Source organism: Phascolarctos cinereus, unplaced genomic scaffold, assembly GCF_003287225.1.
Source record: "Phascolarctos cinereus isolate Bilbo 61053 unplaced genomic scaffold, phaCin_HiC Scaffold_4;HRSCAF=312, whole genome shotgun sequence".
NCBI lineage: Eukaryota > Metazoa > Chordata > Mammalia > Diprotodontia > Phascolarctidae > Phascolarctos > Phascolarctos cinereus.
The window spans coordinates 153571792-153598804 of NW_027555847.1; the positions used below are offsets into that span (position 1 = coordinate 153571792).

Below are 27013 nucleotides of genomic sequence, written 5' to 3' on the forward strand. Positions count from 1 at the left end.
TTCCTCAACTGTAAAATGGGGATTAAAAAATACCACCTACTTCCCAGGATTGTTGTGAGGATAAAATGAGATAATATTTGTAAACACAGCACAGTGCCTGTCATATAGTAGGTGCTTAATAAATGCTTGCTTCCTTCCTTCTTTTCCTTCTTCCTGTAAAATGTGACTAGTAATACCTCCAATAGAGGTATGACTTACTTCCTGCTTATTTCCACAGGTTGCTATGAAAATCAAATGAGATAATGGCTGTAACATGACTTTGTAAATTGTAAAGAGTTATACAAATGGAAGGTATTATCGATGAGGTAGATAAAGTGTTTGAGGCAGACAAGATGCAGGCAAGATGCAGAATGTAAGATGCGATAAAATGCAGGATGTGACCAGCCACAGATTATGCATCAATGCCCCACCGTGGACTAATCTATGCACTTTCACAAAGCACCCCCCAAATATGTGACATTCTGGAGCAGTGCTCCCCTTTCCTCTTCCCTGTTTTTCTTGCTTATTTGTATGACAAACACTTCCAGACTACCTGATATTCCAGGCATTCCAGAGCACTGCTTGCCTCTCTTCCCCTTCTCCTGCTCCCCTTCCCCGTATCCCGTCAAACTGTATTTAGACCAGACACCTAACCTGGCTAATTACTCTGCCTCCCATGGGAGCAGGCCCATTGGGTGTATCCCCCCAATAAACACCTTTGTCTTGGAGACAGACTAAGTGAATTCTTTCAAGACAGACCCTGCAACTGATTCATCTATTCCTTATCATTCTAGTGTGCCCCAACATTTTGGGGTACTGGTGAACCCTAACATTCTTACTGTATACTCTGAACCCAAATATTTTGATTATCTTTTAGGGGAGGCAGTAGTCTGAAGTTACAGTTGTGACTTTGGACCTCAGTGTCTTGTTTTTGTTCTCATTGAATCATTTCTGGCATGTCTGCCCTTCGTGATCCCCTCTGGGGTTTTCTTGGCAAAGATCCTGGATTGGTTTGCCATTTTGTCCTCCCCCTCATTTTACAGATGGGAAACTGAGGAAAGCAGGGTTATGTAACGTGGCTATGGTCACATCGCTAGTAAGTGGCTGAGGCTGGATTGGAACTCACAAAGACGAGTCTTCTTGACTCTGGGCTCAGCACTCTGTCCACTGTGCCACCTAGCTGCCACAGGATCTCAGCTTCCTCAGTTATAAAATGAGTCAGTTAAACTAGAAGGTCTCTGTGGTCCCTTTAATTTCTCAACCTTATGATCATTTGTCTGAGGAATTCCCAGAGGAGGAACCCCCCGACCCCACCCTAGTGATGACAGTCAACTTCTTGGTAACCTATGCAAAGGATTATAAAACAGAGAACTAGAAGGGGCCTCAGAGACTATCTATTCCAACTCCCTCATTTTACAGATTAAGTAACTGAGGCACATGGTGTTAAATGACTTACCTAAGGACCTAAGGGTAACAAGCGTTAACCTCCCTATAGCCTTAGCGAGTAGACTGGAGCATTAAGAGGTTGTGACCCTCTCAGATGGTCACAAGCTTAAAACCAGATCTGACTCTAAGCCCAGATCTCCAGCCATGATGCTTTGTTGGGTCTCATTCTTCCTAATGATTCATCATCACCTCACCCATTTTAAACTCTTGTTCCCCTCCAGGAAGAGACCTCAAACCCAAAGATCAAACAACCTCAGAGGAAAAGGAACTACTATTTATTTGTCTTACCTCAGTGACTTAATAATTATATGTTTAAAAGGTAGCTAGCTAGGGCAGTTAGGTAGCACAGTGGATAGAGCACTGGCCCTGGATTCAGGAGGACCTGAGTTCAAATGCGGCCTCAGACACATATTACTTACTAGCTGTGTGACCCTGGGCAAGTCACTTAACCCCATTGCCTAGCCAAAAAAAAAAAAAAGGTAGCTAGCTGACACTGCATAGGAAGTAAATGAACAAGGATACATCCTCATTAAAGGAAAAAATATTTTTGTGATGTCAAGGCTCCTATGAAAATATAACAATTTCCAGGAAGTACCAATGTGGAAACTCACCCACAACATGACTAAAACATCTGCATTAAATGTGAATCAACCCTGTGTGCTACTCTGTACTGGCCTATATTTGCATACAAATGCTATTCCCAGTCCATTTAAGAAGTCTGGCAGCACCGCAGGGCCAGTAAACATACTATAGATGCAGCCTTGACTATTCTGCCCAGACAGTTAGGGCTCAAACATCTACCAGCCATGAGGAAGCCCACAGGCTGCTTTTCAGGATAAACAGAGTTTTCTTCCATCTCTGTCTCTGCTCTTTGTATATCGTCCCATGCCCCATCCTTCAAGCCTACTAAATGAATTAGTCTCAATACTTCCAATCCCTCCAGAAGTCTGTTGTTGTCATTGCTTTTAATGACCCAGACAATCATAATTAGAAAAAAAGCACTTCACCAAAAGAAAAGAGAAACCCTTTCTCTTACAGGTTTAAGTGGAGTGTCCCAAAATTCTTAGTGCATTTGTAAGCAAACTACACTAAGCCTTTTGGGACACCCCATATTTTTTTAAATTCCCTTTTTTTCTCATTAAAATTACTTGGGCTGGAGAGAAACCACAGAATGTCATCAAGTCATTTTTCAGTCATGTCCGATCCCATTTGGGGTTTTCTTGGCAAAGATACTGGAATGATTTGTCGTTTCCTTCACCAGCTCATTTTACAGATGAGGGACTGAGGTAAACAAGGTTAAGTGACTCACCCAGGACCACACAGCTACTAAGTGGCTGAGGCCAGATATGAACTCAGGAAGATGAGTCTTCCTGATTCCTGGCCCAGGGCTGTATCCACTGCACCACCTAGCTGCCCTAGGCCTGCAAGGGACTTTAAAGATGAATATTTAGTCCAGCCTTTTCACTTGATAGATGAGGAGACTAAGGCCCAGTGAAGTGACTGCTTTAATGTTACAGAGCTAGGACTAGTAGTAGGTAGGTCTCCTAGGATATCACTCATTGCACTATGCAACCCTACCTTTATGATGCTTATTTCATGCATTAATACAAAGGGCTGAAAATATTCCTATTATTTTACTTAAAACTCACCTGTCCATGTGACATTCACACAGTGGCCAAAGTCAATCATTTTATTTTAATATGATTATACACACTCAATCAAATTATTATCAGGCTTCATATCCCTTGAATGAGAACCATTTTATGAACACTTTCAACTGGGCAGGTGAAACTTAGCTCACCAGAATGAATAATGCCAGAATTTCTACAACAGGGGCCATTTGAATTAATAGACTCATAATTTCACCTCCTATAATGTTGCACATTACAAAGTACAAATTGTCCTCATTTTAGAAAGAATAACACTTACTAGTTGTGAGACTCTGTGCAAATTACTTAAGCTCTCTGGGACTCAGTTTCTTCATTTGATAAATGAGGATAACAAATAGAGCTCCTATTTTGCAGGGTTGTCATGAGGACCAAATGAGATACCATAAGCAAAGCTTTCTGCAAACCTCAAAGTGTTATATAAACACAAGCTATTATTAGAGCAAAGACTAGAATAGTACCTTGCACATAGGATTTAGAGTAATTTACGATCAGAGGACCACAGACTTTGTGCTGATATGAATACCTTAAATGACTTACCCAAAGTTACACCCACTCATACCTGGCAGAGCTACTACATGAGCTCTCATACTCGCTTTCTCTGTCTCTCTCTCTTTCTCACCCCTCCTTCCTTCTCTTTCTTTCTCTCCCTCCCTTTCTCTCTGTCTCTGTCTCTCTCTCTCTCTCTCTGTGTGTGTGTGTCTCTCTCTCTCTCATACACACACACACACACACACACACACACCCCTCTAGATTCAGATCTGGGCTCTGATACTAGCTGTGTGACCTTGAGTGAGCCTCAATGTTCCCATCTGCAAAATGAGAATAACACTTGCATTGCCTGCCTCATATAATTGTGAGAAAAGCACACTGTAAACCATAAAATAATACATACATATGAGTTCTTCCTAGACTCTAGGCTACATAATGGAAAGGACTTGGTGCACTCATTAAGTAACAGTAAACAGTTCCCTCATCAATAAGGATCAGCTATGGCACCACATGGTTATTGTTCATTTAAGCTAATTCTGGCTACTGACCACACTCAATTCTTCCAGCACTTTATGTTCAGACAACTCCACCCTTCCAGCTCCTGACCTGTTTAATTCCGAACCCCTCAACATGCCTGCAATATTTCCTCTGAGGACAAAAGGCAAAGGATATTATTCCTTTTTTTCCAGACCCCAGCCCCAGGAGAACATTTGCAGTGCTCTTGACAGTGGTGACTTGTTTATATTTGTAGCTTCACATCTGCTTTGAATTCCCAGGACTGGACAGCATTTTAACATCAATGTGGCCCTTGTCTCAAATAAATCAACCTGGTTTTTGCCTAGTGCCTGCTAATATTAAGGTGTTCTCTAACACCTAGTCAGCCCAAGTCCTCACAGGCTTGCAGAAAGAAAGGAAAGGAAGTATCTTGCTGATATACACTGTCCTATCTATTTAAAATTTTATTTTTTCTATTTTGTACACCTATGTTTAGTAAAGTATTCCTCTGAAGAAGATGGAAAGGGTGGGGAAAGATACATGTAAGAAATGAGAGCTAGGTGGTGGCTGGAACCAGCAGATGTCCAGTGTTCCCTGGCTTCAGAATACAGTGGTCAGTTCAGTTCGGCCAACGAATTGGGAGCTAGGCACAGATTGATAGGGGAGGCAGGGTGAGACCTAGAGTGGAAGCTGAATCTAGAAAGAAAATCGGTGCTAGAAGCAGCATATGAGACCAGACTCAGCCTCCTAGTCAGAACACAGAACACAAGATGTCCAGTCTGGATGGAAGAGATCAACTTCTCTACAAAAGGCAGAAGCTGCAGTTACCATGTTGTTGGGTAATTTACTTATAGGGCACAGGATCTATAGTTTATAGATATAGAGGAACTAAAGCCAATAGAGACTAAGTGACTTACCTAAGACCTCACAGACAGTTATTAGCAGAGCTGAGATTTGAAGCCAGGCCCTCTGGCTACAAAGATAGCCTTCTTTCACAATACTATATCCTCTCATTATACTAGGAGTTCTTATCCTGGGGTCCATGGAGCCCACAGGAGTCTATGGATATATTTCAAGGAAGTCTATAAATTAGGGTTTTTAAAAATACATATTTTGATAAATATATTTCAATATAATTGGTTTCCTTTGTAATCCCATGTATTTCATTTTATGCATTTGAAAACATTATTCTGGGAAAGAGTCCACCCATAGGATTCACCAGACCACCAAAAGGGTCCATGATATAAGAAAGGTTAAGAACTCATACGCTATGCTATAAAGTTCTTCAATCAAGATAAAGAAGAAACAAATGGCTTCCAGGGTCTGGAGAACATTAACATTTTCAAAAGAGGTTTAGACAGGCAACTGTTAAGCCAAGGCAAAAGACCTAACCACTGGAACAAAAAACCTGGGGAGTCAAGACAAGGAAAGGTGTTTCACAGACATGATTTCCCTAGGTCCACAGAAGGGGGGGGGGGGGAGAGAGATACTGAGTATATTTTAGATCTAAAGTCCTGAACAAAGAATCAATCAGGGTGAAAGGAAGCACAGAAGGAGAACCCTTCCGTCACAGTCCTGAAATCCTAACCCGGAACTAAGGGATAGGAAAACAAATTGGAGAAGACTGACACTTTGGAGCTTGGCCCAAACCAAGCCCATCAGAAAGAAACTTAGAACTGATCTAAAATCAAGCTCAAGGAGGACTGAGGTCTGGCTGACTCTGACAGGAAGCCTAGGAGAAGTGAAAGTCTATTAAAAAAAAAAGTTAGAAAACTGTAAGCTTTAGTTCCCATAGGTAGTATGTAGGATTAAAATGAGCACTAAAGATCCCTGCAACTTTTAAACTATCCCACTTAATTTGTTACTGTAACCTCCTACTTGCCCAAGCTCAGTTTGATTCCTTATACTTAATAGTATGATATGACATGACATCATATGATATAATATGTAACAAATTTTAGGGGACCTTTTGACTGAATCCAAATTTTAAATATAGCATGATAATATAATATATAATGTAATATAATATAGTATAGTATAGCATGATAATATAATGTAATATAATATGGTACAGTATAGTACATAGTACATAATTCTAAATTTGGATTCAGTCAAAAGGCTGCACTTAAGGACCTAGAAGGCCACATGTGGCCTTAAGGCTACAGGTTCCCCACCCCTGATCTATTCCAACAACCTTCCCCTTCCAACGACCTCCCTTCCTCCCTGCCCTTTAGCATATTCCAGCTGAAAGTTTTGAGACTCCTAGAGGTTAGGTGACCTCTTTAATCACACACCTAGCAAATGACAGAGCCAGAAACTGAGCCCAGTGGAGTCTTTTGGATTCCAAAGCCTGGGTTCTTTCCACTGCAATGTGTTGCTTTCTTCTAGGTATGCAACCAGGTCATCTTTATTTGGAGCCCAGCTACAATAATAGCCTAGCAGAGTGTCTCTGGGCCTCCCCTTAAACATAGTAGGCCTTCGATAAATATTTGATGAATGAATGAATGAGCCACTTGTGACAAAGGACTTTCACAGCCTCTTCTAGAAAGTCACATGTGCACTGATAGTCAAAAGGAATCCAAATGGGTAAGTACGGGAAACCTGAACTTCTAATCATTTTCCTTTAGTGAAGACGGGAATAGAAAAATCATCTTCCTTACTGAATTATGTACCCACTGCCAATTGAGGGAGATGATAGGAACATAAAAGGCATATTCCCAGCAGAAACTGCCTCGGGGTTGGAAACAAGATCCTATTTGTATCTCCAGGGCTGAGTCCCAGGGGTGGGGCTCAGCTTTCCCTGGACTGATAATGACTCAACTAAAGTCATTACAAATATTTTTAAAAAAAAAAAGCTCCCAAGGTTTCCCAGCTAGAAGAGAAAGCAAATATCTTTCCAAAACAGATAGATAATCTAATAATCAGAGCAAGCTAGCTTTACAAAGCACTTCATCTTTGGTTGTCACAACAGCTCTGTCAGGTAAGCAGTGAAAATTTTATTAGCCCCATTTTACAAATGAGGAAACTGAGTCTCATAGGATTTAACTGATCTGCCAAAGCCGACAATAATAACAATTCACATTTAAATAATGCCTAAAGGTTCGCAAAGCACTTTGAATATAGTACCTCTAAGTCTCACAACAATGTGAAGTGGTGGTATTATTCCCCCCATTTTATAGGTCCAGAAATCTCTTTCATATAGTATCTCATTAGGTCATTACAACTCTGTGAGGCAAGCTGTGCAAGTTTCATTAGTCCCATTTTACAAATGAGGAAACTGAGGCTCATCGGATCTAAGTGACTTGCTGAAGGTAACAAATCCTGAGTTCTAAGCAATGAATTGACTTGTGTAAGGTTGCATAGCTAGTCAAAGTATGAGGCAGGATTCCACCTCAGGAATTTCTGACTCCAAGTCCAGCACTATCTACTGGGCTACCTATCCACTTAGTCTAAGTGGTAAGGAAGTAATGGAGCTGGGACCTGAACTCACGTCTTCTCATTCCAAGTCCCATGCTCTTTCTACAACACTATACCTGCCTTCAGGCAAGTGAATTCAAGGTGAACTGAATCATCCTGAAAGTCATTTATTTTCCATCAGCAGAAGAGAAAATCTAATCCTCTTCCATTTTAATCAAACTGAAAAGCTATTTGTGGCCACAGCCCCCTCCTCTAAAAGCTCTGCCCCACCCCCAGCGCCATACCTGCAGTAGGGTATTTGAGGTCACAACCTCATTTAAGGATGGCCAGATCCCAGCTGGAAGGCCTTGACTCCTCAATTACTTAAAAGATGAGGCACATTTATGTGCCCTATGATTATACCATAAAAACTAAGGGGCCTTTAATAAGGTTATTCTCTCTTTATAGCATGACCCTGTTAATGACAACCTATCCTCCAACTCAAAAAAAAAAAACCTCTTCCTTCAAGATGCAGCTTGAGCATCAACTCTGCATGGGGGTTCTTAACCTGGAGACTGTGAACTTATTTTGTTTTTAATATTTTGATAATTGAATTTCAATATGCTTGGTTTCCTTTGAAATCCTACGCCTTTTATTTCATGCATTTCAAAACATTATTTTGAGCAAGGGTCCACAGACTTCAAAAAAAAGGTGAAGAAGCCCTACTCTACACGAAGCCTTTCCTGTTCCTCTCCCACCAGCACTCCTCTAAATTCCTTGTATTTGACCTCCTCGCATTTGTTTTTGTTCTATTTATATTTATACTTATACTTGTCACCCTGTTAGTATGTGAAATCCTTGAGAGGAGAAATTGTTTCATTCTTTGTATTTATGTCTGTCTCTTCCGCCCCCCACCCCCACCCGCAATTAGCACGGTACCAGGCACAGATTCCAATGAAGCATGAAATCATCAGTTTGGAACCTCCCTCCCCCCAACCCATCCTTTCCTACCCATCCTATGAACCTCTATTCTGGCTCATCCCAAAAGTTGGCCAGACAGTATCCACCTAACAAGCTGGAGGCCTTCTTTGCTTTTGTCCTACATTGGAAGGGGGCTAGTGAAGCTCTCTGGGCATCCAGCTGGCATCCCTCCTCCTTGCCACGGGACCAGTCCATCTTCCCTTTCTGTCATACAATTTCATAGTCACATCCTTTATTCTTATTGTTCTGCTTTCAGAGTTCTTGATAGTTATCATGTTGCTACCCACCCAAAGCCACCACGAGCCTTTGTTTGGCCCTCTGCTCATCTTTATCTCATTGGTTGACTGTCTGATTGATATCTGAGTTCCCATTAGCACAGAATTCATCTCTGCAATACAGCAGCCCCTTCCTTCCACTTGGAATTTCATCCCAGCTCCATATCTGAACAACAATGCTGTCGAACCTAAGGCAGGAGCATACTGGAGTCAGCTCAAAACAACTACTTGTCAAATTTTCTGTGTGAGCATTTATACCTCAGAAATTTGTAAATGCTCCAAAGAGGGGCTTAACTTATTGCCTGGTTGATTTCTAGACTTAAAAAGGGGAGCTAGGTGGCTCCATAGTGGATAGGGTGCCGAGCCTGGAGTCAAGAACTCATCTTCCTGAATGCAGATCTGGCCTCAGACATTTAGTAGCTGAGTGACCCTGGGCAAGTCACTTAACTCTGTTTGCCTCAGTTCCTCATCTATAAAATGGAGAAGGAAATGGCAAATCACTCCAGTAGCTTTGCCAAGAAAACCCCAAATGGGCCATGAAGAGTCGGATACGACTGAAAATGACTAATCAACAACAACAAAGACTTAAGAATGTGATGGAGAAAATATTAATAATGAATATTAAACTTTAAAGTGTCTCTTGTATACATTTCTTTCCCCCTTCCCAAAGAGTCAGCTGTCAGACATTTACCAGCAAACCAATGAGCTGAGGTATTGTAAGTATAGAGCGGTCACTGCTCTCACCTATACAATTCTCTCCATTGATATCTTATAGCACACACAGTCTCAGGAGCCATGGCTGTTGGTTAGGACTGACTCAATCCATTCTCTCTGATGCCCATTTTCCACCAGAAAATAGTGGTTTTTGAGAAAGTGGGAATAAGGAAAAAGAGAAAGCCATATGGCTTAGCCACTGGTTGGGTTTTTTTTTCCCCTAGGGGCCAACAATTGTTTCTTTTTGCGGTTGGATCCTGCAAGGATCCCTTGTACCTAGCACAGTGCCTGGTATATAGTAAGCATTTAATACATGCTTGTTAAATTAAAATTGAATTGATTTCTTCCTCCCCCAAAAGAAATTATCAAAGAAATACTATCCACACTCCTCCACACTATCTCTTCTACACCCCAGCCCCTAAAAAGAGAAATGGGGTGGGTCCCCTGAATGATGGCAACTACATGTATATAATGGGTTCACTTGAACTTGGATGAGAAACTGATTTATCATCTACACCAGGATCATTCAGTAAGCCTAAGACAGGGAAGAAAAATACAAATGAATTTCTGAGGATGTAATGAATTCCTAAAGTAGATTTCAGAAGGGGCCCTCCTGGACATAAACAAAGCAGGTTGGTAACAACAAAGAGCAGGTCACCATAACAAAACATCTCATCGACTGGACCGTAAATCAAGCATCCTCCTCTGTCTCCAGCCTGGCAGTCAGTGATTTCCACAGAGACATGATTTCACAGGCAGATGCCTTGAAACAGCTCCATAAATACACAACAACAAAGCAACTCAACCCAAAATCACAGGATTGAGAGCCAGAAGGAAGCTGAAGGGTCATCTAGTCCAGGGGCTCTTAATCCGGGGTCCACAAACAGGAGATCCATAAACTTGATTTTTTTAAAATATTTTCTAAGCTATTTCAGTATCATTTTGTAATCAAAGGTATTTTATTCCATACATTTAACAATATTATTCTGAGAAGGGATCCATTTGCTTCACTACGCCGTCAAGGGTTTTCATGACACAAAAAGAATTAAGAACACGTGATTTAGTCCAACCTCCTCATTTTACAACTGAGGAAACTGAGGCCCAGAGAGGTAAAGTGATTTGTTGAAAGTTACACACTTAGTAAGGAACAGAGCCAGGATTTGAATTCAGGTCTTTTAACTCCAAGCCTCTTGTTCTTTAAGCTGTACTATTCTTTAAAAAAAAAAATAATAATACAGCTATACTATTGTATTTTCACTACTCTTTTTGAGGGACAGAAAAGGGGAACATAACCATCTATTCAGTGATAATAAAGCTTCTTGTAAAACTTGGGCTCCCATTGCATCAGGATCATTATCAGCAACTTTTTGCAACTGAACACGATGGAGTTTATTTCACTTTCCCAATCTCAACCTGGCACTTCCAAAAGATAGAAGGAACTAAGATGGCTCTAGGAAGCAGCGAATTCTGCCCTCTAACAGAAAGGGAAGTCTCTGGGATCCTGATAATTAATGGCTCCGCCTTGCAGCTGGGGTTGCTTGTGTGTACACATTTGCCTTCTTTTCCAAAGTCTGGAAATTGTGAGACTAACACAAGGTAGTGAATGGGGAAGGATGAGAAAATCATGTTCATAGCCCCAAATGGAACATTTTCTAAACCTCAACCAACTTTTCCAACTGCACTTGGTATTTTTCCCCCACAGGGCAATAGAACCAGGGTGGTGTTAACAATAAAAAGAACACTGAGTTGTGAGGTAAGAGGACTTGTGTTCAAATCCTGGCAGTGACACTTAGTACCTGGATCTTGGGCCAGTCAGTGAACTTTCCTGAGCCTCGATTTCTTGATAATGAGGGGCTAGAGCAGAAGGCCTCCAAGGTCCCTTCCAACTCTAATATGATTCTAATATGATGATACAGTAATTGGAAAAAAAAACCCACAACCCAATTCTTGGGTATCTTTTTATTCAAAACCCAAGTTTGGGATCAACACTTACATTTCATTTGCTTGGCGATTGACTTGTTGGGTTCTAGCCAGTGCTGGAAAGGAAAAGAAGAGACCCACGGTCAAAATGCTGCATGGTACAGTGAAGATGTAAAAACTGAAAGGCTTTTAATAAGGTTATTCTCTTTTCATAGCACGATTCTGGTAACAAATAACCCATCGTCAACTGCTCCATTCTCAGAAGGTCACCATGAACTATTTAAGCAATAATAATAGATGAGAGGGTCTATAATTACAAACTAATAATATTAATGTCTATGTGAGTAATATTTGAGTCACACTGCATCCGATAGGGAGGCATTAGGAATACAATATGCACTCAAGGGTGAAATCCCTCACGAATGAATTTAGGAACTGTCAATTCGGTCTGGTCTTCCTAGGGATATAGTCAGTTCTGCTTTAATGAAACATGTGCATTCCTAAAAATCACTGTACTATGCAAAATTGCACGATAAAAACCACAGGGTTTGCACGGAAAATGGGGCCAGGAATACAACACTAAACATAACTCCATCAGTGACACGTTAAAAAAAAAAAGATAGAACCTAATAATAATGGTGTCACAGTTCTATACATGTTAAATAGTTAAGAAATACATAAATGCTACAACAAATAATGACAATGTCCACGGCTGGCCCTGCTGCTCAGCCTATCCCCAGTTCCCACGGGGTCCTAGGTTTACTACCCATAAGGATGGCAAAGTCAATGACTACAGGGTAAAGGGTGGTCCCAGAAGGCCACAACTCCAAGGCTTGTTCAAGCTGGGATGTTGAATGAGTATCTTTTCATGTAGAAAAATTTATAATGAGGAAGAGTAGCAAAACACAACCTTGTTGGATAACACATGGGGTAAGAATAGAGGTAGACTTCTGAGGTGTCTCTGTTTTGTCCATTCCAACGGGATTTGTTTTTAGCTGGGTGTAGTATTCTGTGGTTTTTTGCTGCTTTTCACTAATATACATAAATAAATGCAAAATTCAGGTTATGCTCAAATTGTTCCCTGATATGTCAATCATATTGAAACAAATTTGTGTTTTCAAAGCAAGTGTTATAGCAAAACTGACTGTGTGAAAAAAAAAAAAAGACTCAATTAAACACTGAACAACACTATTGGATAACCATCTCTACCTGCCTTTATCCTTAGAATGGTATTTTAAAGCTGCCTCACAATAGCCCAAAAATAATAATTATAGGTTTGCAAAGCATTTTACATGCATTAACTTATTTGATCTCCACAACAACCCTGTGAGATAAATGCTATTATCTTCATTTTACAAATGAGAAAATAGAGGCACAGAAAAGTTAAATGACTTGCCCACGGTCACAAAGGTAGGAAGTATCTGAGGTAAGACTCAAACTGAGGTCCTTCTGACTTCAAATCCTATACTCTATCCACTGCAGCATGTAGCTGCCTCGAGAGTCTCATCCTCCCAGTCTTAAAAATCAGGAATCTAAGGCTCAAAGAGGTTAAATCACTTGTGCAGGATCACAAGGAATAAATTTTAGATACAGGATTTGAACTCAAGTCCAGAAATCTTTCTATTATACCATCTAACCTCAACAAACTTGAAACTTCTTTTATAAGTCTGACTACCACTAAGAACAATTAATTATTGTACTGTAATATATTAAGGGGCAGCTAGGTGGCACAGTGGATAGAGCACTGGGCTTGGACTCAGGAAGACTCATTTTCATGAGTTCACATCCAGCCTCAGACATTTGACCCTGGGCAAGTCACTTAGGTCTTGCTTGCCTCAGTTTCCTCCTCTGTAAAATGAGGTGGGGCTCCCTAGAGCACTTAGAGGATAAATAACTTGCCCAGGGTCAGAAGGCAGACTTGAATCCAGGAGTTCTGAGCTCTCTAGCCACTTACACCATACTGCCTAATTTTATTGCTTTTTTTCTTCAGGAAACTAGAACCATATTTCTAGGAAAACTAGAACTTTTCCTAGTTCACAGCTGTATTCTTATAGATAAAAGTAATTGTCATATAACTAAGAAATGAGAGTTCAAGCACTGTGACCTATTGTGAGGTCATTTAAGGAAATCATTTTTTTTGAGCTTCAGAGGAAGTACTTTATGCATTGAACAGAGTCCACAAACCTAGGGTAGAAACAAACCACTTTGTTTTCCAAGATGGTGCCTGGGTTCACTGGCTGATGAAACTGTGACTTCTCAGATAGCTCCATCATCTCTACTGTGATTGTTGTCCACCCTTTCCCATTTTCCCATCTGCAACTAAGGGCCAGCTAACTGACAAAAAAATAGGACTGTCAAGCCCTTCACCTCTCCCCTCTTTCTAGAATTCTCCTCCTCCCTTTTCAAATCATTCTGCCCCTTAAAGTTGTTGAAATGAGTCAGCAAATGATAAGTCAGATCACCAGTAAATCAAATCATGTGATTACTGTACACATAAATAGATTATACTTGGGCTATTTTTCAATAGTCATTTATTCTGCTTTGTAATCAGATGTAGTAATTAGAACATCTCTTTGATTTCACTGCCATTTTCCTTGCAAATGAAACTTGGAGTATGTAGCACACAGGGCTTGCTTTAAAAAATAACTTTTCCCTTTCACCAGTAAGCATGCTGCTGCCCTGGAGAAAAGGAAGATGTTGATCCTGCTAACCAACAAAATACCTCGATATGATGCGGGCTTGCAGGAGTTGAGGCCCTCATCACCTCCCAACTGGACTATTGTAACAGCCTCCTAACTTCTCTCCTCATTTTCAGTCCCTTTCCTTGCCTATCCATATACCAAATAGTTGCTAATATAATCTTCCTTTGAGGAAGAGGTCTCACTAAGGCACTCCTCTGCTCGAAAGCTATCAATGGCTCCTTATTAGTGCCAGAATAAAATGCCAACTCCTCAGCCTGACATTTAAAACCCTTCATAACCTGGCTTCAACCTCCCTTTCCAGCTTAATTTCACATTGCACTCTTTTAAGCACACTGTGTTCCTCATGTCCCAAATTTGACACTCCCACTTCTCTTCCTTGGAACAGACTGTCTCTCTTTCCGGAAATGAAGTAGCTTCTCATCTGCCCTGCTCTTGACCCTCCCTTCCTCCTGCCCTTTTCCCCTTCATTGGATCAGCATTCTCCTGCCTAGACCTCTAGAGGCCATGCCTAAGGGAATTAAGCCATTCAGCTCCTTCTTGGTCCCACTGCTATATCTTTGTCCCGATTATGCCTACTAACCATGGGCACTGCCTCAGTCAAACTGAGACCTGTTAAAAGACCTTAGCTTGAAAAGGCCAAGGTCCCCCACTGCATCCTGGGCGGTCTCCGGCTGTCTTGATCTAGATCTGGCCACTGGACCCAGCTGGTTCCAGGGGATAAAGTGAGGCTGGTGATTCTACACAGCCCTTCCTCACTTAAATTCATTTCTCTTGCATATCATGACATCGCCTCCTTGAGGTCAAGGTCCTCTTCTAGAATGAAGGACAAATAACAACAATAACTAACCATGAGTATCCCCAAGAGCTCAGTACTAGGCCCTCTCCTCTTCTCCCTCTAGACTATTTCATGTGGTCATCTCTTGGCTCCCAAGAATCAAATTATCATCTTTATGCTGATAATTCTCAAATCTATGTACCCAGCCCTCACCTTTCTGCTAAACTCCAGTCTTACATCTCAAACTAAAAGTTCCATAGACGTGTTAAATTCATCTTAAATCCCAAAGTGAATTTATCATCCTTCTCCACCAAACCCTTCCCCCTTCCTAACTTTTCTACTATTGTCAAGGGCACCACCATTCTCCTAATGACCAAGGCATCAGCCTCAACTCCTCACTCTCTCTCTCTCTTTCCTTATATCCAATCCATTGACAAGTCTTGTAGCTACTACCTTCATAAAGTCTCTTGAATAAACCCCCCTTCTACCTTCTGATATGGCTCCCACCCCAACACAGGCCCTCATTACCTCACATTTGGACAGTTACAGTGGCCTTTTGGTTACTCTTCCAGACACAAGTCTCTTTTCACTTTTCAGCTCCTAAGGTGACACTCCTAAAACAGAGGTCTGATCATGTTACACCCTTCTCCACCCCCACCAACACCACTCACTAAACCACTATCACCTCCAGAATCAAACGTAAATTCCTTTATTTGACATACAAAGTCCTTCATTACGTGTCCCCTCCTCCTCGCCAGTCTTTTTATACTTTATGCCCCACCTTGTACTCTGTGATCCATTGACATTGGCCTTCTTTCTAGCTGTCCCACGAACAAGAAACTCCAACTCTCAACTACAGGCATTTTTACTAGTTATTCCCCATGCCTGGAATGTTCTCTCTCATCATCTCTGCCTCCTGGCTTCCTTCAAGTCCCACCCCAAATCTCCCCTTCCCTGAACCTCCTAAATCCTAATGCCTTCGCTCTATTGATTATTTTTTCTTTATCCTGCATATAGCTTGTTAGTGCACAGTAGTTTTCATGTTGTCTCTGTCATTTAGCTGTAAGCTTCTTACGAGAAGGGACCATTTCTTGCATTTCGTGGTTTCCCCAGGACCTGGCACACAGTGGGCACTTAATAAATATTTGTTGATTGACTGAATGACTGGAACTCTGCTTGGGACTGAGCTATCCTGAATGGTAACTGTATGCAAAGTCATCTAACCCATTATATCTAGCTGGCCCAGACCAGATCATGCTTCATGTTCAACTACCCACAGGAGAGACCTTGTCATTTGCCCTGCTACCTATACGTGACCATCTAACCTCTCCTCCTCCATCCCATCTCTTGTTCTGGGAATCAACAGCACCATTGCTTCTGGAAAGGGCATGTCAATATTACACCCACTTCCATTCACCATTCCTGTGACTTCCAAAACCTGGTTCCCTTGGCACCACAAGCCCATGGATATTGCCTTCCCCTTAGGGGAGGGCTGAAACTACATTGGATTTTGTTTTTCTATCCCCAGTGCCTAGCATTGTGCCTGGAGCATAGTAGGCACTAAATGAATGCTTTTTTCATTCATTTATCTCTGTCTTCCAGAATCCTTATCTTTCTCAAGACTCAGCTTAGGAGTCATCTTCCTCAGGAAACTTTTCCCCAGCCCCACCAGTCCTCAGTACTTTCTCCCTTCTAAATCATTTTGTAACTTCTTAATCTATGCTGACATTGTATCCTCCAGTAGAGGTGAAGCTCCTTGAGGGCAGGGGCTGTCTGGCTCTTATCTCTTATCCCCAGAACCTAACCCAGTGCCTTACATCTACTAGGTTGTTAATAAATATATATTTAATAAATAACAATAGAAGCAAAGCAAAGAAATACTGGATAGAGTCAAAACATCTCAATTTGTATTCTATAAGCTATTTAGCCTTGGGCAAGACATTCAGCCCCTCTGAGCTCTAGTTTTATCAGTAATATTTGGCTAATACCTAATACTAAGAAACACTTGAAAAAATTATAAATCACTAAATAAGGTATAGGGCAACTAGGTGGTGCAGTGAATAGAATGCTAGGCTTAGAATCAGGAAGACATCTTCCTGAGTTCAAATCTGACCTCAGATACTAATAAGCTGTGTAACTCTGGATAAGTCACTTAAACCTATTTGCCTCAGTTTCCTCATCTGTAAAACGAGCTGGAGAAGGAAATGGCAAACCACTCCAGTGGTCACCAAGAGTTGGACACAACTGTAACAACCAAACATCAAAATATAAGGTATTATTATTATTATAACTAATATATTAGTTTCTTCACCTATTCAAGTGTAAATGTCTTAACATCTAGAAAATCAACACATCCACATGCAAAATGGACTCATGTTAATGTGTCCTCTGAGCCAATGTACTTCAATGTGATTTGGGGGTACTGGGAAGGCTTCACCCAAAACTCTGCCACTTATTCACTGATGCCTAAAATTCCAGGCACATTTCTTTAGCTTAAGGCTTTGATCCCTACTAATATGCAAATCTACATGAGATATATTAGCCTCCTAGTAGTTAGAACTCAAAGGGTCTTCTTAGAATGTCAGAGCTAGAAGGGAAGTTGTTCTTTGCTCCCTTTCATTTACAGAGAAATTCCTTGGTGGTTTTTCCTTATTACTACTAGAGGCTCCTTTTGGAGAAGGGACGAGGAGATCAAAGAAGGGCTTCAGATCTCAGACCTAGTTAGTGTCAGAGCCAGGAGGAGATCTCAGATTTCTCGATTCCCCGTCTACTGAATTACGGGTGCCTGAAAGACTACTGGTTCTGATCTCTCATTTTCAACTGTTAGCAGGAATTTGTGCTTTAGTATTAATGAGTTTTATATTCTTTTTCTTGAAAGTGTGTGAGGAAGAGACCTTGAGGCCCCTGGATTCCTAAGGGAAATAAATGGAATAATAAATGAAACCTAATTGATTTTAACTGGTTATGAATGATATTGAGGCTATATCAACTGGTCAATATCAGGGCACTAATCACTGGTTAAATGACAATGGAGAGATGTTAATTATTTGACTGATGTCGGAGGGAACATATCAGATATGATATTCTAAAACCTCTAAAAGCTATCCCTATAACATAGAATAGCAGCTACATGCTGGGGACCCAATGTGCAAGTCCAAGTGCAAATTCATTGTGGTTAGCTATAACAATACTTTATATAGTGATTTATAATTTTTCAAAGTGCTTCCGCTTGTAGTTTCTTAGATATTAGTACTGAGCAAATATTACATATTTTGGAGCTCAGAGTGTCTTACCCACACATGGACTAGCCTGTAAGTTCAAAGCCCTTATAAACTCCACATGTACGCTAAAGTGGCCAAAGAAGTTTAAATCTAAGGGAGGAAGTCATGGAAATGGCACTGGCATTGGAGTTATAGGACTTCGTGTTAAATCTTGACTTTGCCATCCTAAGTAAGGTTGGACAAGCCATTTAATTTTTTATTTTTCTCTATTGTAAAATGAGGTTTGTACTACATGACCTCTAAGGTCCCTTCTGGCCCAAAAGTTCTGACTCTAAATTGTTTTAATATCCCATCAAGCATGTTACAATAGTATTTTACTTGAGTGACATTTTTGCTACTTTATACCCAGCCATGAATACACATTTCTAGGCTCCAGGGACCATATGTCTACATACTAGGTAAACCACCACAAGATGGCAGTCACACAGTTTGAGGCTATGGTCCTACAGTCAGCGCCATCTCTTCACTTGCAAGGTTTAAGAATCCATTGACACCCACACTGTAGGCAACTAAATATTTAATGAGATTGTGCAATCTTGCTCTGTGTTATTAAAATATAAAACTTTTAAAACTCAAGCTGACAAACAAATACTGGAATGAATTCCCTATGGGGACCAGAATACACAAGAAACAAACGCTCTCAAAAGTATGTGAAATTAACCCATAAATCCAATTTCTACTTCCTTAATTTATAATCTCAAATCAGTGTGCTCTCAGCTGCATTCACAGACATCTCTGAAGGTGCTTCAAAGCTTATAGCTTATGTGGTCCCCACGGTAGTCTTTGAGGCAAAATCTGATATTCCTGCCTGTTGCTGGCCAATGGGAGAACCTCAACCTCCAATAATGGTATTTAGACCTTCTCTAAATAATAACTCATCACCAGTTAAACCATGTTTGAAGCTGTTTATGCCACCAAGAGAGCAAAAGCTTTGCTTAAAGAAGAGGACTCTTAATCTGGTGTTTTGTTTTGTTTTGTTTTTGCCTCAAATCAGAATGAGCAGGGGCATGAATAGAAGCAAGATGCTGCTCCCCAATATTTCTCACATCTCTCCTCTCCACTAACATAACTACCACTTTAGTTCAGGCCCTCATCACTTCCCCCCAAGATTACTGCAGTAGCCTCCTAACTGGCTTCCCTGCCTCCATCTCTCCCTACTTCAGTTCACCCATCCTATAGCTGCAAAAGTGATTTGCCTTGGGGGCAGCTAGGTAGCGCAATGGATAGAGCACCGGCCCTGGATTCAGGAGGACCTGAGTTCAAATTTGGCCTCAGATATATAACACTTACTACCTGTGTGACCCTGGGCAAGTCAGTTAACCCCATTGCCTAGCCAAAAAAAAAAGTGATTTGCCTTAAGCACAGATATAATCACGGTACTCCCCTTCTCACTTAACGTCAGTGGTCTCCTACTGCTTTTAAAATAAAATACAAATTCCTCTACTTAGCTCTGAAAGCTCTTTACCACCTGGTCCCAACTACCTTCCCAACTTTACTATCATTCCTCCTCCTTCTGCACTCATTGAGCCAGCCGGACTATCTGTCTCTCTGTTCCTCACACACAATATCCCATGTCCCATCTCCCTTCTCTGGGACTGTGCACTGGTTGCTCTCATGCCTACAACACACGCCTTTCTCATCTCTGCCTCACAGAATCCTTGTCTTCCTTAAAAACACATCTTAAGTACCATTTTCTGAAAAAAAAATCTCTTCTGATGTCCTCAACTTCTTTCCAAACTATTTTGTATTTAACTTTGTATTTATTCACTTCATATTTCATTTTATATATAAATATATATATATACATATACATTTCATCATATATACACACTTACATATACATATATTTCATTTAAATATATATCTGCACATATATGTATGTATGTATGTTTTTCTCTCTCTTTAGAATATAAGCTCCTTCAGAGTAGGGCCTAATTCATTCTTTATATATGTATCCCTAGTACTTAGCATAGTACCTGACACACAGTAGGTGCTTACTAAATACTTATTGATTGGTGTTTAACGGAAGCAAGATTTTGCTCCTTCCAACTTAGGTATCTTAATCTGCTTCAGATTTCTGGTTTCTGACTTTTCCCTCCCCTTTCCCCACAAGGGAGCTGGTTACTTTCAGCTAACACTTATCATTTTTTCCCCAAAATCTGTCCCTTTTAAAACCTCTTAGAAATGTCAACCTAGCGTAGTGCAAAGAGCATTGGCTTTACAGTCAAGACATGAGGAGATGAGTTCAAATCCCACCTCTTACACTTAACACTTGTGTAACCTCGGGCGAGTCACAATCTCTCTAGAAGTTTCCTCTTCTATATAATAAGCAGTTGCAGAGATCCCTTCCAAAGCTGAATATATGATACAAATCCTCTATAAATAACTACAGAATCTATACAGTTACAAGTTATTCTGCCTACTTGTGGACAGACTAATTTCAGTATGCTATTCCCAAAGAACTCTCGATTTTAAAGTGTCTGGGGAACTCAGTCTACAAGGAGAGATCATTAGCAGTCAGATTCATAACCCAGTGACAGCAGACAAGGAAACAGCCTTTCTGTTCCATGGAGGGCGGCCCTGGAATCACAGACGCCACTTTTGCTCATGGTTAACAGCATCTGTGCGGCACTTTTTCCCCAGGAGCACAAACACTCTTCTGGCTGCAGAAGCAGCTGGTCAGACGTAATGTTGTCTGGCACTCTGGCACCTTCATTATATAGTAACCCAAAACCAAGAAGGCCATTTTTAATTCCACTCCATATCTATTCCCAAGTCTCCTCTGGAAAAAGGAAATTGGCAACCAGTGAACGAAGACAGCCTTTTCCAACTACATATCTAGATCTATAATGCTAGCTATTTTAATTTATTTTTTAAATTAAGGCCTGACCTCTGGTTGCTTCAAGATACTAGGATTAAAAACTTCAGGATCACCTACAGCGTCTGTTCAGATTCAGTCTGCTGCACTTAGTAGAGATACCAGACCAGCTTTATCTCTACTGCATCTCAGAACCTCAGAAACTCAAGGGATGATAGATATAGATAGATAGATAGATAGATAGATAGATAGATAGATAGATATAGATAGGTAGATATATAAAACCTATATTATTATATTATAAATTATATATTGCCTATACCATCATACTGTTTTATGTATCACCATATTATATACAGTATATCATTATAATATAATATGTATTATATTATATTATACTTAGATAATTCACAATATTTATAAATATATTATCTAATATTTATAATGTATAGCATTTATATATTAATACTTATAAGTAAATTGTATAATATTTATGTGCTACATATTTATATTATTATGGTTATTATTATGGCTATCATTTATAAAGCTCCTTAGGATTTGCAGAGCACTTTTTATATATTATCTCACTTGATCCTCCTAACAGCCCTGTAAGAATGGTGCTATAATTATCCCCATTTTAGAGAGGAAGAAACTGGGGCTGAGTGATTTCAATTAAATTTCAATTAAATCAAGTGATTTACCCAAGATCACACAGTTAGTAAGTCTCTGACGCAGAATTCAAATTCATAATATATAATGTCTGTTAATAGGCTAGAGACTAGACCCATGATTTCAGCAGTATAAGGAATTCCCAGGTAAGTAAAGGCCCCCTACCAAAGCAAGTTAGCACATTTTCTCCAACTTGCAGGCTTAGTGAATCTCCTGAGAACTGAAGGGTTAAGTAACTTGAACATAGTCATAGAGCTAACATAGATCAGAAGCAGAACTTGAACCCAGGCCTTCTTGTTAATAATGTCTATCAATAATATTTAAAATACTTGTATAGTTAATTAAATATGAACTTTGCTACTATTCTCTTGACTCTTCTACACACAGTATCATCACAAGAACAAAGTAATTGAACTAGAGCAATGAATTCTCAAGATTATATGGGCTTACTCATTTGTCCTCTCTAGGTCTCAGTTTCTCCCTCCTTTAAAACAAGAGGGTGACATTCCTTAAGGATTTTCTTAAGGCTCTTTCAGACCTAATTCCTCTAAGCCTATTTCTAATTGAGCTTCCTTCACAAGCAGGAATGATACTACTGATTAAGATGTCCTTCCCAAGTCATACACAAAGGCAAAATGGACACTTTTAAGATTGGTGGAATCAAAGGAAAATACACTGGGCCAAATCTTTTGCTGTACGAGGAACCAAAAATTCATCATTTCTGGCCCTGGGATAATTAAGACTTAAGTAACTCTCAGAGAAACCAGAATTATAACTTCCAACCAAAGACTTTTAAAAATGGTTCCCTCCAAATAGAAATAAAATACCAGAAAGAACACTAGACTTGAGATGCAGAAGCCAAGTTTTGATCTTAGACTGGCCAGTGATACACTGTGTGACTCTGGGTCCATGACTGTACCTCTCTCTTCCTGACATTCTATATTGAGTGGGGGTGGATGGAAAAGTAGAAGAAGACACCACCTTTCCCAATTCATGAAGATGTTCACAAGACCAATCAAATCACATAGATAAAATCTAACTGGTACTGCAGAATATAAAGTATATTTCTTAATTTCTATAAATTAAAGGCTATATTTACCAATTGGCATTCAATCTGGCCCTTTCTACATCACAAACTGAGTAAATAAAAGAAAAAGAAAAATGGAAATATTGAGTCCTTTTACTGACAAACCTACTCACTTCTGGAGCATATGGGGCATGAGGCATCTTGCTAAACATATGGTGTTCCAAATGTAATAGTGCTAAATATTTAATACACGGCAAGGTTTTACCGTAAATCACAGCCTCAAAGAGATATGAGTCAAGCCAACCCTGCCTGCACTGCTTTAAACGAAAGGTAAGTCACATTTTGGTTTCTATAGCTCATTTGGCTTTTCATTTTTCACTACTGATTAGCCTTCTACTAAAATGAAGTATCATTTCTGTTACAATAAAGTAAACCGGAGAAACTGGGGAAAAACATCAAGAAAACAGGAACCTGATGGGAACCACGGCTCATAACAAATTTCTTATTCTCCCTCTGTGTGGTCCTGAGGATGCATGTGTTTGCTCGCTCTCTCTCTCTCTCTCTCTCTCTCTCTCTCTCTCTCTCTCTCCCTCCCTCCCTCTCCTCTCTCTCTCCTCTCCCTCTCTCCCTCTCTCTCTCTTCCTCTCTCCCTCTCTTCCTCTCTCTCTCTCTCTCTCTCTCTTCTCTCTCTCTCTCTCCTCTTCCTCTCTCTCTCTCTCTCTCTCTCTCTCCTCTCTCTCTCTCTCTCTCTCTCTTCCTCTCTCTCTTCCTCTCTCTCTCTCTCTCTCTTCCTCTCTCTCTCTCTCTCTCTCTCTCTCTCTCTCTCTCTCTCTCTCTCTCTCTTCTCTCTCTCTCTCTCTGTGTGTGCGCCTCTCTCCCTCTCCCTCTCTCCTTCTCTCTCTCTCTCTTTCCATCTGTCTCCCCTCTCTCACTTTTCTCCTCTCTCTCTCTCTCCCTCTCCTTTATTCTCTCCCAACTCTCACTCTCCCTTGTTTTCCCTCTCCTTCTCCCTCTCTCTTCCTCCCCCTCTCCCTCACTCTCCCTCTTTCTCTTCCTTACTCTCCCGTTCTCTCTCTTCCTCTCTCTCCCTCTTCCCCTTCCTCTTCCCCTCCTCCTCTTCTTCTCCCTCTCCTCCCCTCTTTCTCTTCTCATCTTCTCTCTCCCTGTCTCTCCATTCCTACCGTCTTCTAGAGTAAGGGCTCTTAACCTAGGGTCTATGAAGTTATCTTTTTTTTAAAAAATTTAATAATTATTGCTTTCCTTTGTAACCCTATGTATTTTACTTTATGCATTTAAAAACATTATTCTGAGAAGGGCTCTAGATGCTTCACCAGACTATCAAAGAGGACCAGGATACAAAAAGGGCTGAGATTCCCTGGTCTACAGGCAGAACACTAGCCTTGGAGTCAGGAAAATTCTGCCTCACACACTCGCTGTGAGCCCCTTGTAAAGCCATTTGTCCTATCTGGGCCTCAGTCTCCCCATCTGTAAAAGAAGGAAGTTTTGGACCCATTTATCCCCAAAGTCTGATTTTGGCTTTAAATCTATGCTCCCGAAATTACATTAGAGGGGATAAATTCCAAAAAAATAGCTTGGAAAAAATGCTATGATCATTTCTAATTCCCCATTTCCTCATACAACAGCCATACACGGATTTCATTCAGTTTTGTCATTTATTAATAACTACAGTAAATTCTCTACAAATAAGCCAAACTCACCATTTTCACTGAAACATTACAAGACATTACACAATATTCCAACTGTTTTTTAATAAGTTTTAGGCACTCTCCCTTAAATAGTCAATTCCTGGTATAATATAGAGCAGGGGTTATTAATGTTTGTACATCACTGATTCCTTTGGCAGTCTGGTGAAGTCTGTGTCCCACCCCCTTCTCAGAATAATGTTTTGAAATACATAAAATAAAATACATACGGTTACAAAGAACACCATGAGCAGCTAAGTAACACAATGGATAGAATACCAGGCCTGGAGTCAGAAAGACCTGAGTTCAAAGCCGGCTTCAGATAGCTACTAGCCATGTGACCCTAGGCAAGTCATTTAACCCTGTTTGCTCAGTTTCCTCATCTGTAAAATAGCTGCAAGAGGAAATGGCAAACCACTCTAGTATCTTTGCCAAGAAAACTCCAAAAGGGGTCACAGAGAGAATTATGTTGAAATACAGTTACGAATTTTTTTTAAGTTCATAGGCCCTAGGATAAGAACCCCTGGTGTAGAAGGATACCGGAACCTACTACCAGTGGACGGCAAAGTTTCACAAAGGATAATGAACCAACTCACAAATCAGTCTAAAGACTATTGCCTATCTAGCCAAAATCTTCCCGTTGTCAAGGATAAGGGAAATGAAACACATTTGTCTATGTACACGCTCCTTAATACATTTTTTACATGAGAAGAACCATTCCTAGCAAGCCCTTAGCCCTTCACCATACACACAGGGTGGGGTAGGCAGCTTCACCAGCTCTATTCTCTACATAGCAGCCACCATACCATTCTATCCTCTTTGTTTCTATATCCTCCAGGAAGCAGCACAGTACTTGGCACATAGCACATACTTGATAAATGTTCCTTGATTCACTCTTTGACCCCCTAGAAGTAGATTTTTTTTATGTTGCTTTTAAAGTAGAAGAGAATGACTAGACCTCTGACTTCATCAGTATAAGAAACTCCTGAGGGTCCTACTTGTGCCAGTGCCAAGTTGGCACCTTCTCTGATGCCTTAATGTCTTCAAGTCAAGCCTAGAGCAGTCATGTCAAATTCAGGGACCAAGGAATCATGCCGCATACTGACTTAGAAAACCACATATTCACATTATCTATCTTTGATTGTATTGTCACTTATTCTGTTAAACATTTCCCAATTACATTTTAATCTAGTTCGGGTAGCACTTAGGAGTGTTGTGGGCCTACATGGGTAGTGTGCCAGACATCACTTCACTGGAGCACGAAGAGGTTAAGTTGTCACACCAGGATCACACTGTGCCATTGTGTCGGAGGCAAAACTTTAACCCAGGTCTTCCTGGCTTGGAGGCCAGTTTTCTATTGATTCATTTTTATAGTAACTAAACCTATTACCTGACATTCTTCCTTCTTTGGGGTGGAGCAGGGAGCAGAGAGATACTTTTCTGTTTAACATTTTGGTATGGATAAATGCTAAGCAACATACAACAAAAATACATCAAAGCCAGTATCAGCGAATAAAAGAGCTGCTTTCTCAGAAACAAGGAACATTCTCTCCTCAAGGCCTTGAATTTAATGGGTGTTTAATAAATGTTTGATAAGTTTGTGGATTTTCCCTATTACCATAAGGAAGAACAAAGGAAAACCACCAAAAAAATACTGGCTTTTGTCCATGGCTATTCAGATCCAGGGAGTAACAATCAGGCTGCCTGCTATCATCTGCAGGAAATGAGATTTTGAAAGAATTTAATCATTATCTTGGAAGTTTTGAGAAAAATAGTGGTGCATTACAGTTTGCGGCATGTTACTTTCTGGGAAAACCTATTCAGATAAGGTATTTACCTACCCGTTGCTTCTCGGGGTCCACATAGCGAATTCCAAAATAATCCTTCTCCAGCAAACTGTAATAGTTGCAGATGTGGTCTATGAGAAACTGACCTTTGGTCTCCCTCTGCAAAGGAAACACACTTATGTTAACAAGCTGACAACAACCCCTTGGAGATCATTGGGTTTCTATTCTCCCTGGTGCAATTCTGTCTTTAATCCACTAGGGTATAAAATGAGTATGCTAGTGGTTATACAAGCCATCCCCAATTTATAAAGCAATTGTGTTCCCAAAGTTCATCTGTAGGTCTGTTTCTACTGGGAAAATATGTTGAGTTACAAAGGTCTACATTGTAAATGGTGATTCCTTGGTCAGTGTACAAAAATCTAAGCATGATGTAAAGGACAGAATGTTACTAGATATGGAATCAAAATACCTAATTTCAAATTCTGACCCTGATGCTTAATAGCTATGTGTCTGTGGGCAAGCCACTTTTAACTTTTTTGAGACTCAGTTTTTTTAATCTAAAGATGCTAATAAAATTATTCCTAGACTGCAAAATGTCGATGCAATCCAATCAGCAAAACTTTCAATAAGTTTTTTTCATTCAGTGCTAGGCATAAGGGTACAAGGCATAAGGGCCTGCCTTCTAGAACCTTATATTTTCTGATATCAGGGAAGGGGAAAAATACAACATGCAAATAGGTGAGTATATATATGATTATTTGAGGAAGAAGAAGATTAAGAACAACTGGGGGACTGAAAAACTTTCCTGTAAGAGTTAGTGGCACATGACATGGACCCAGAAGGAAGCTAGAAATATTAAAAGGAAAGATGAGGAGGGAATACATTC

General features: G+C 40.3%; 1 protein-coding gene across 2 annotated transcripts in view; it reads right to left on the reverse strand.

The window, feature by feature from the left end:
- FRMD3 (FERM domain containing 3) overlaps window positions 1-27013 on the reverse strand; it is a 329102-nt gene that overhangs the window by 143740 nt on the left and 158349 nt on the right. The window contains exons 2-3 of one of the 2 annotated variants that reach the window (XM_020966942.2): window positions 26182-26286; window positions 11439-11481 (exon numbers count right to left, since the gene is read on the reverse strand). In XM_020966942.2, coding sequence (XP_020822601.1) covers window positions 11439-11481; window positions 26182-26286 — 148 coding nt within the window. The remainder of the gene's footprint in view (window positions 1-11438; window positions 11482-26181; window positions 26287-27013) is intronic. The other variant, XM_020966943.2, reaches the window with a different exon arrangement.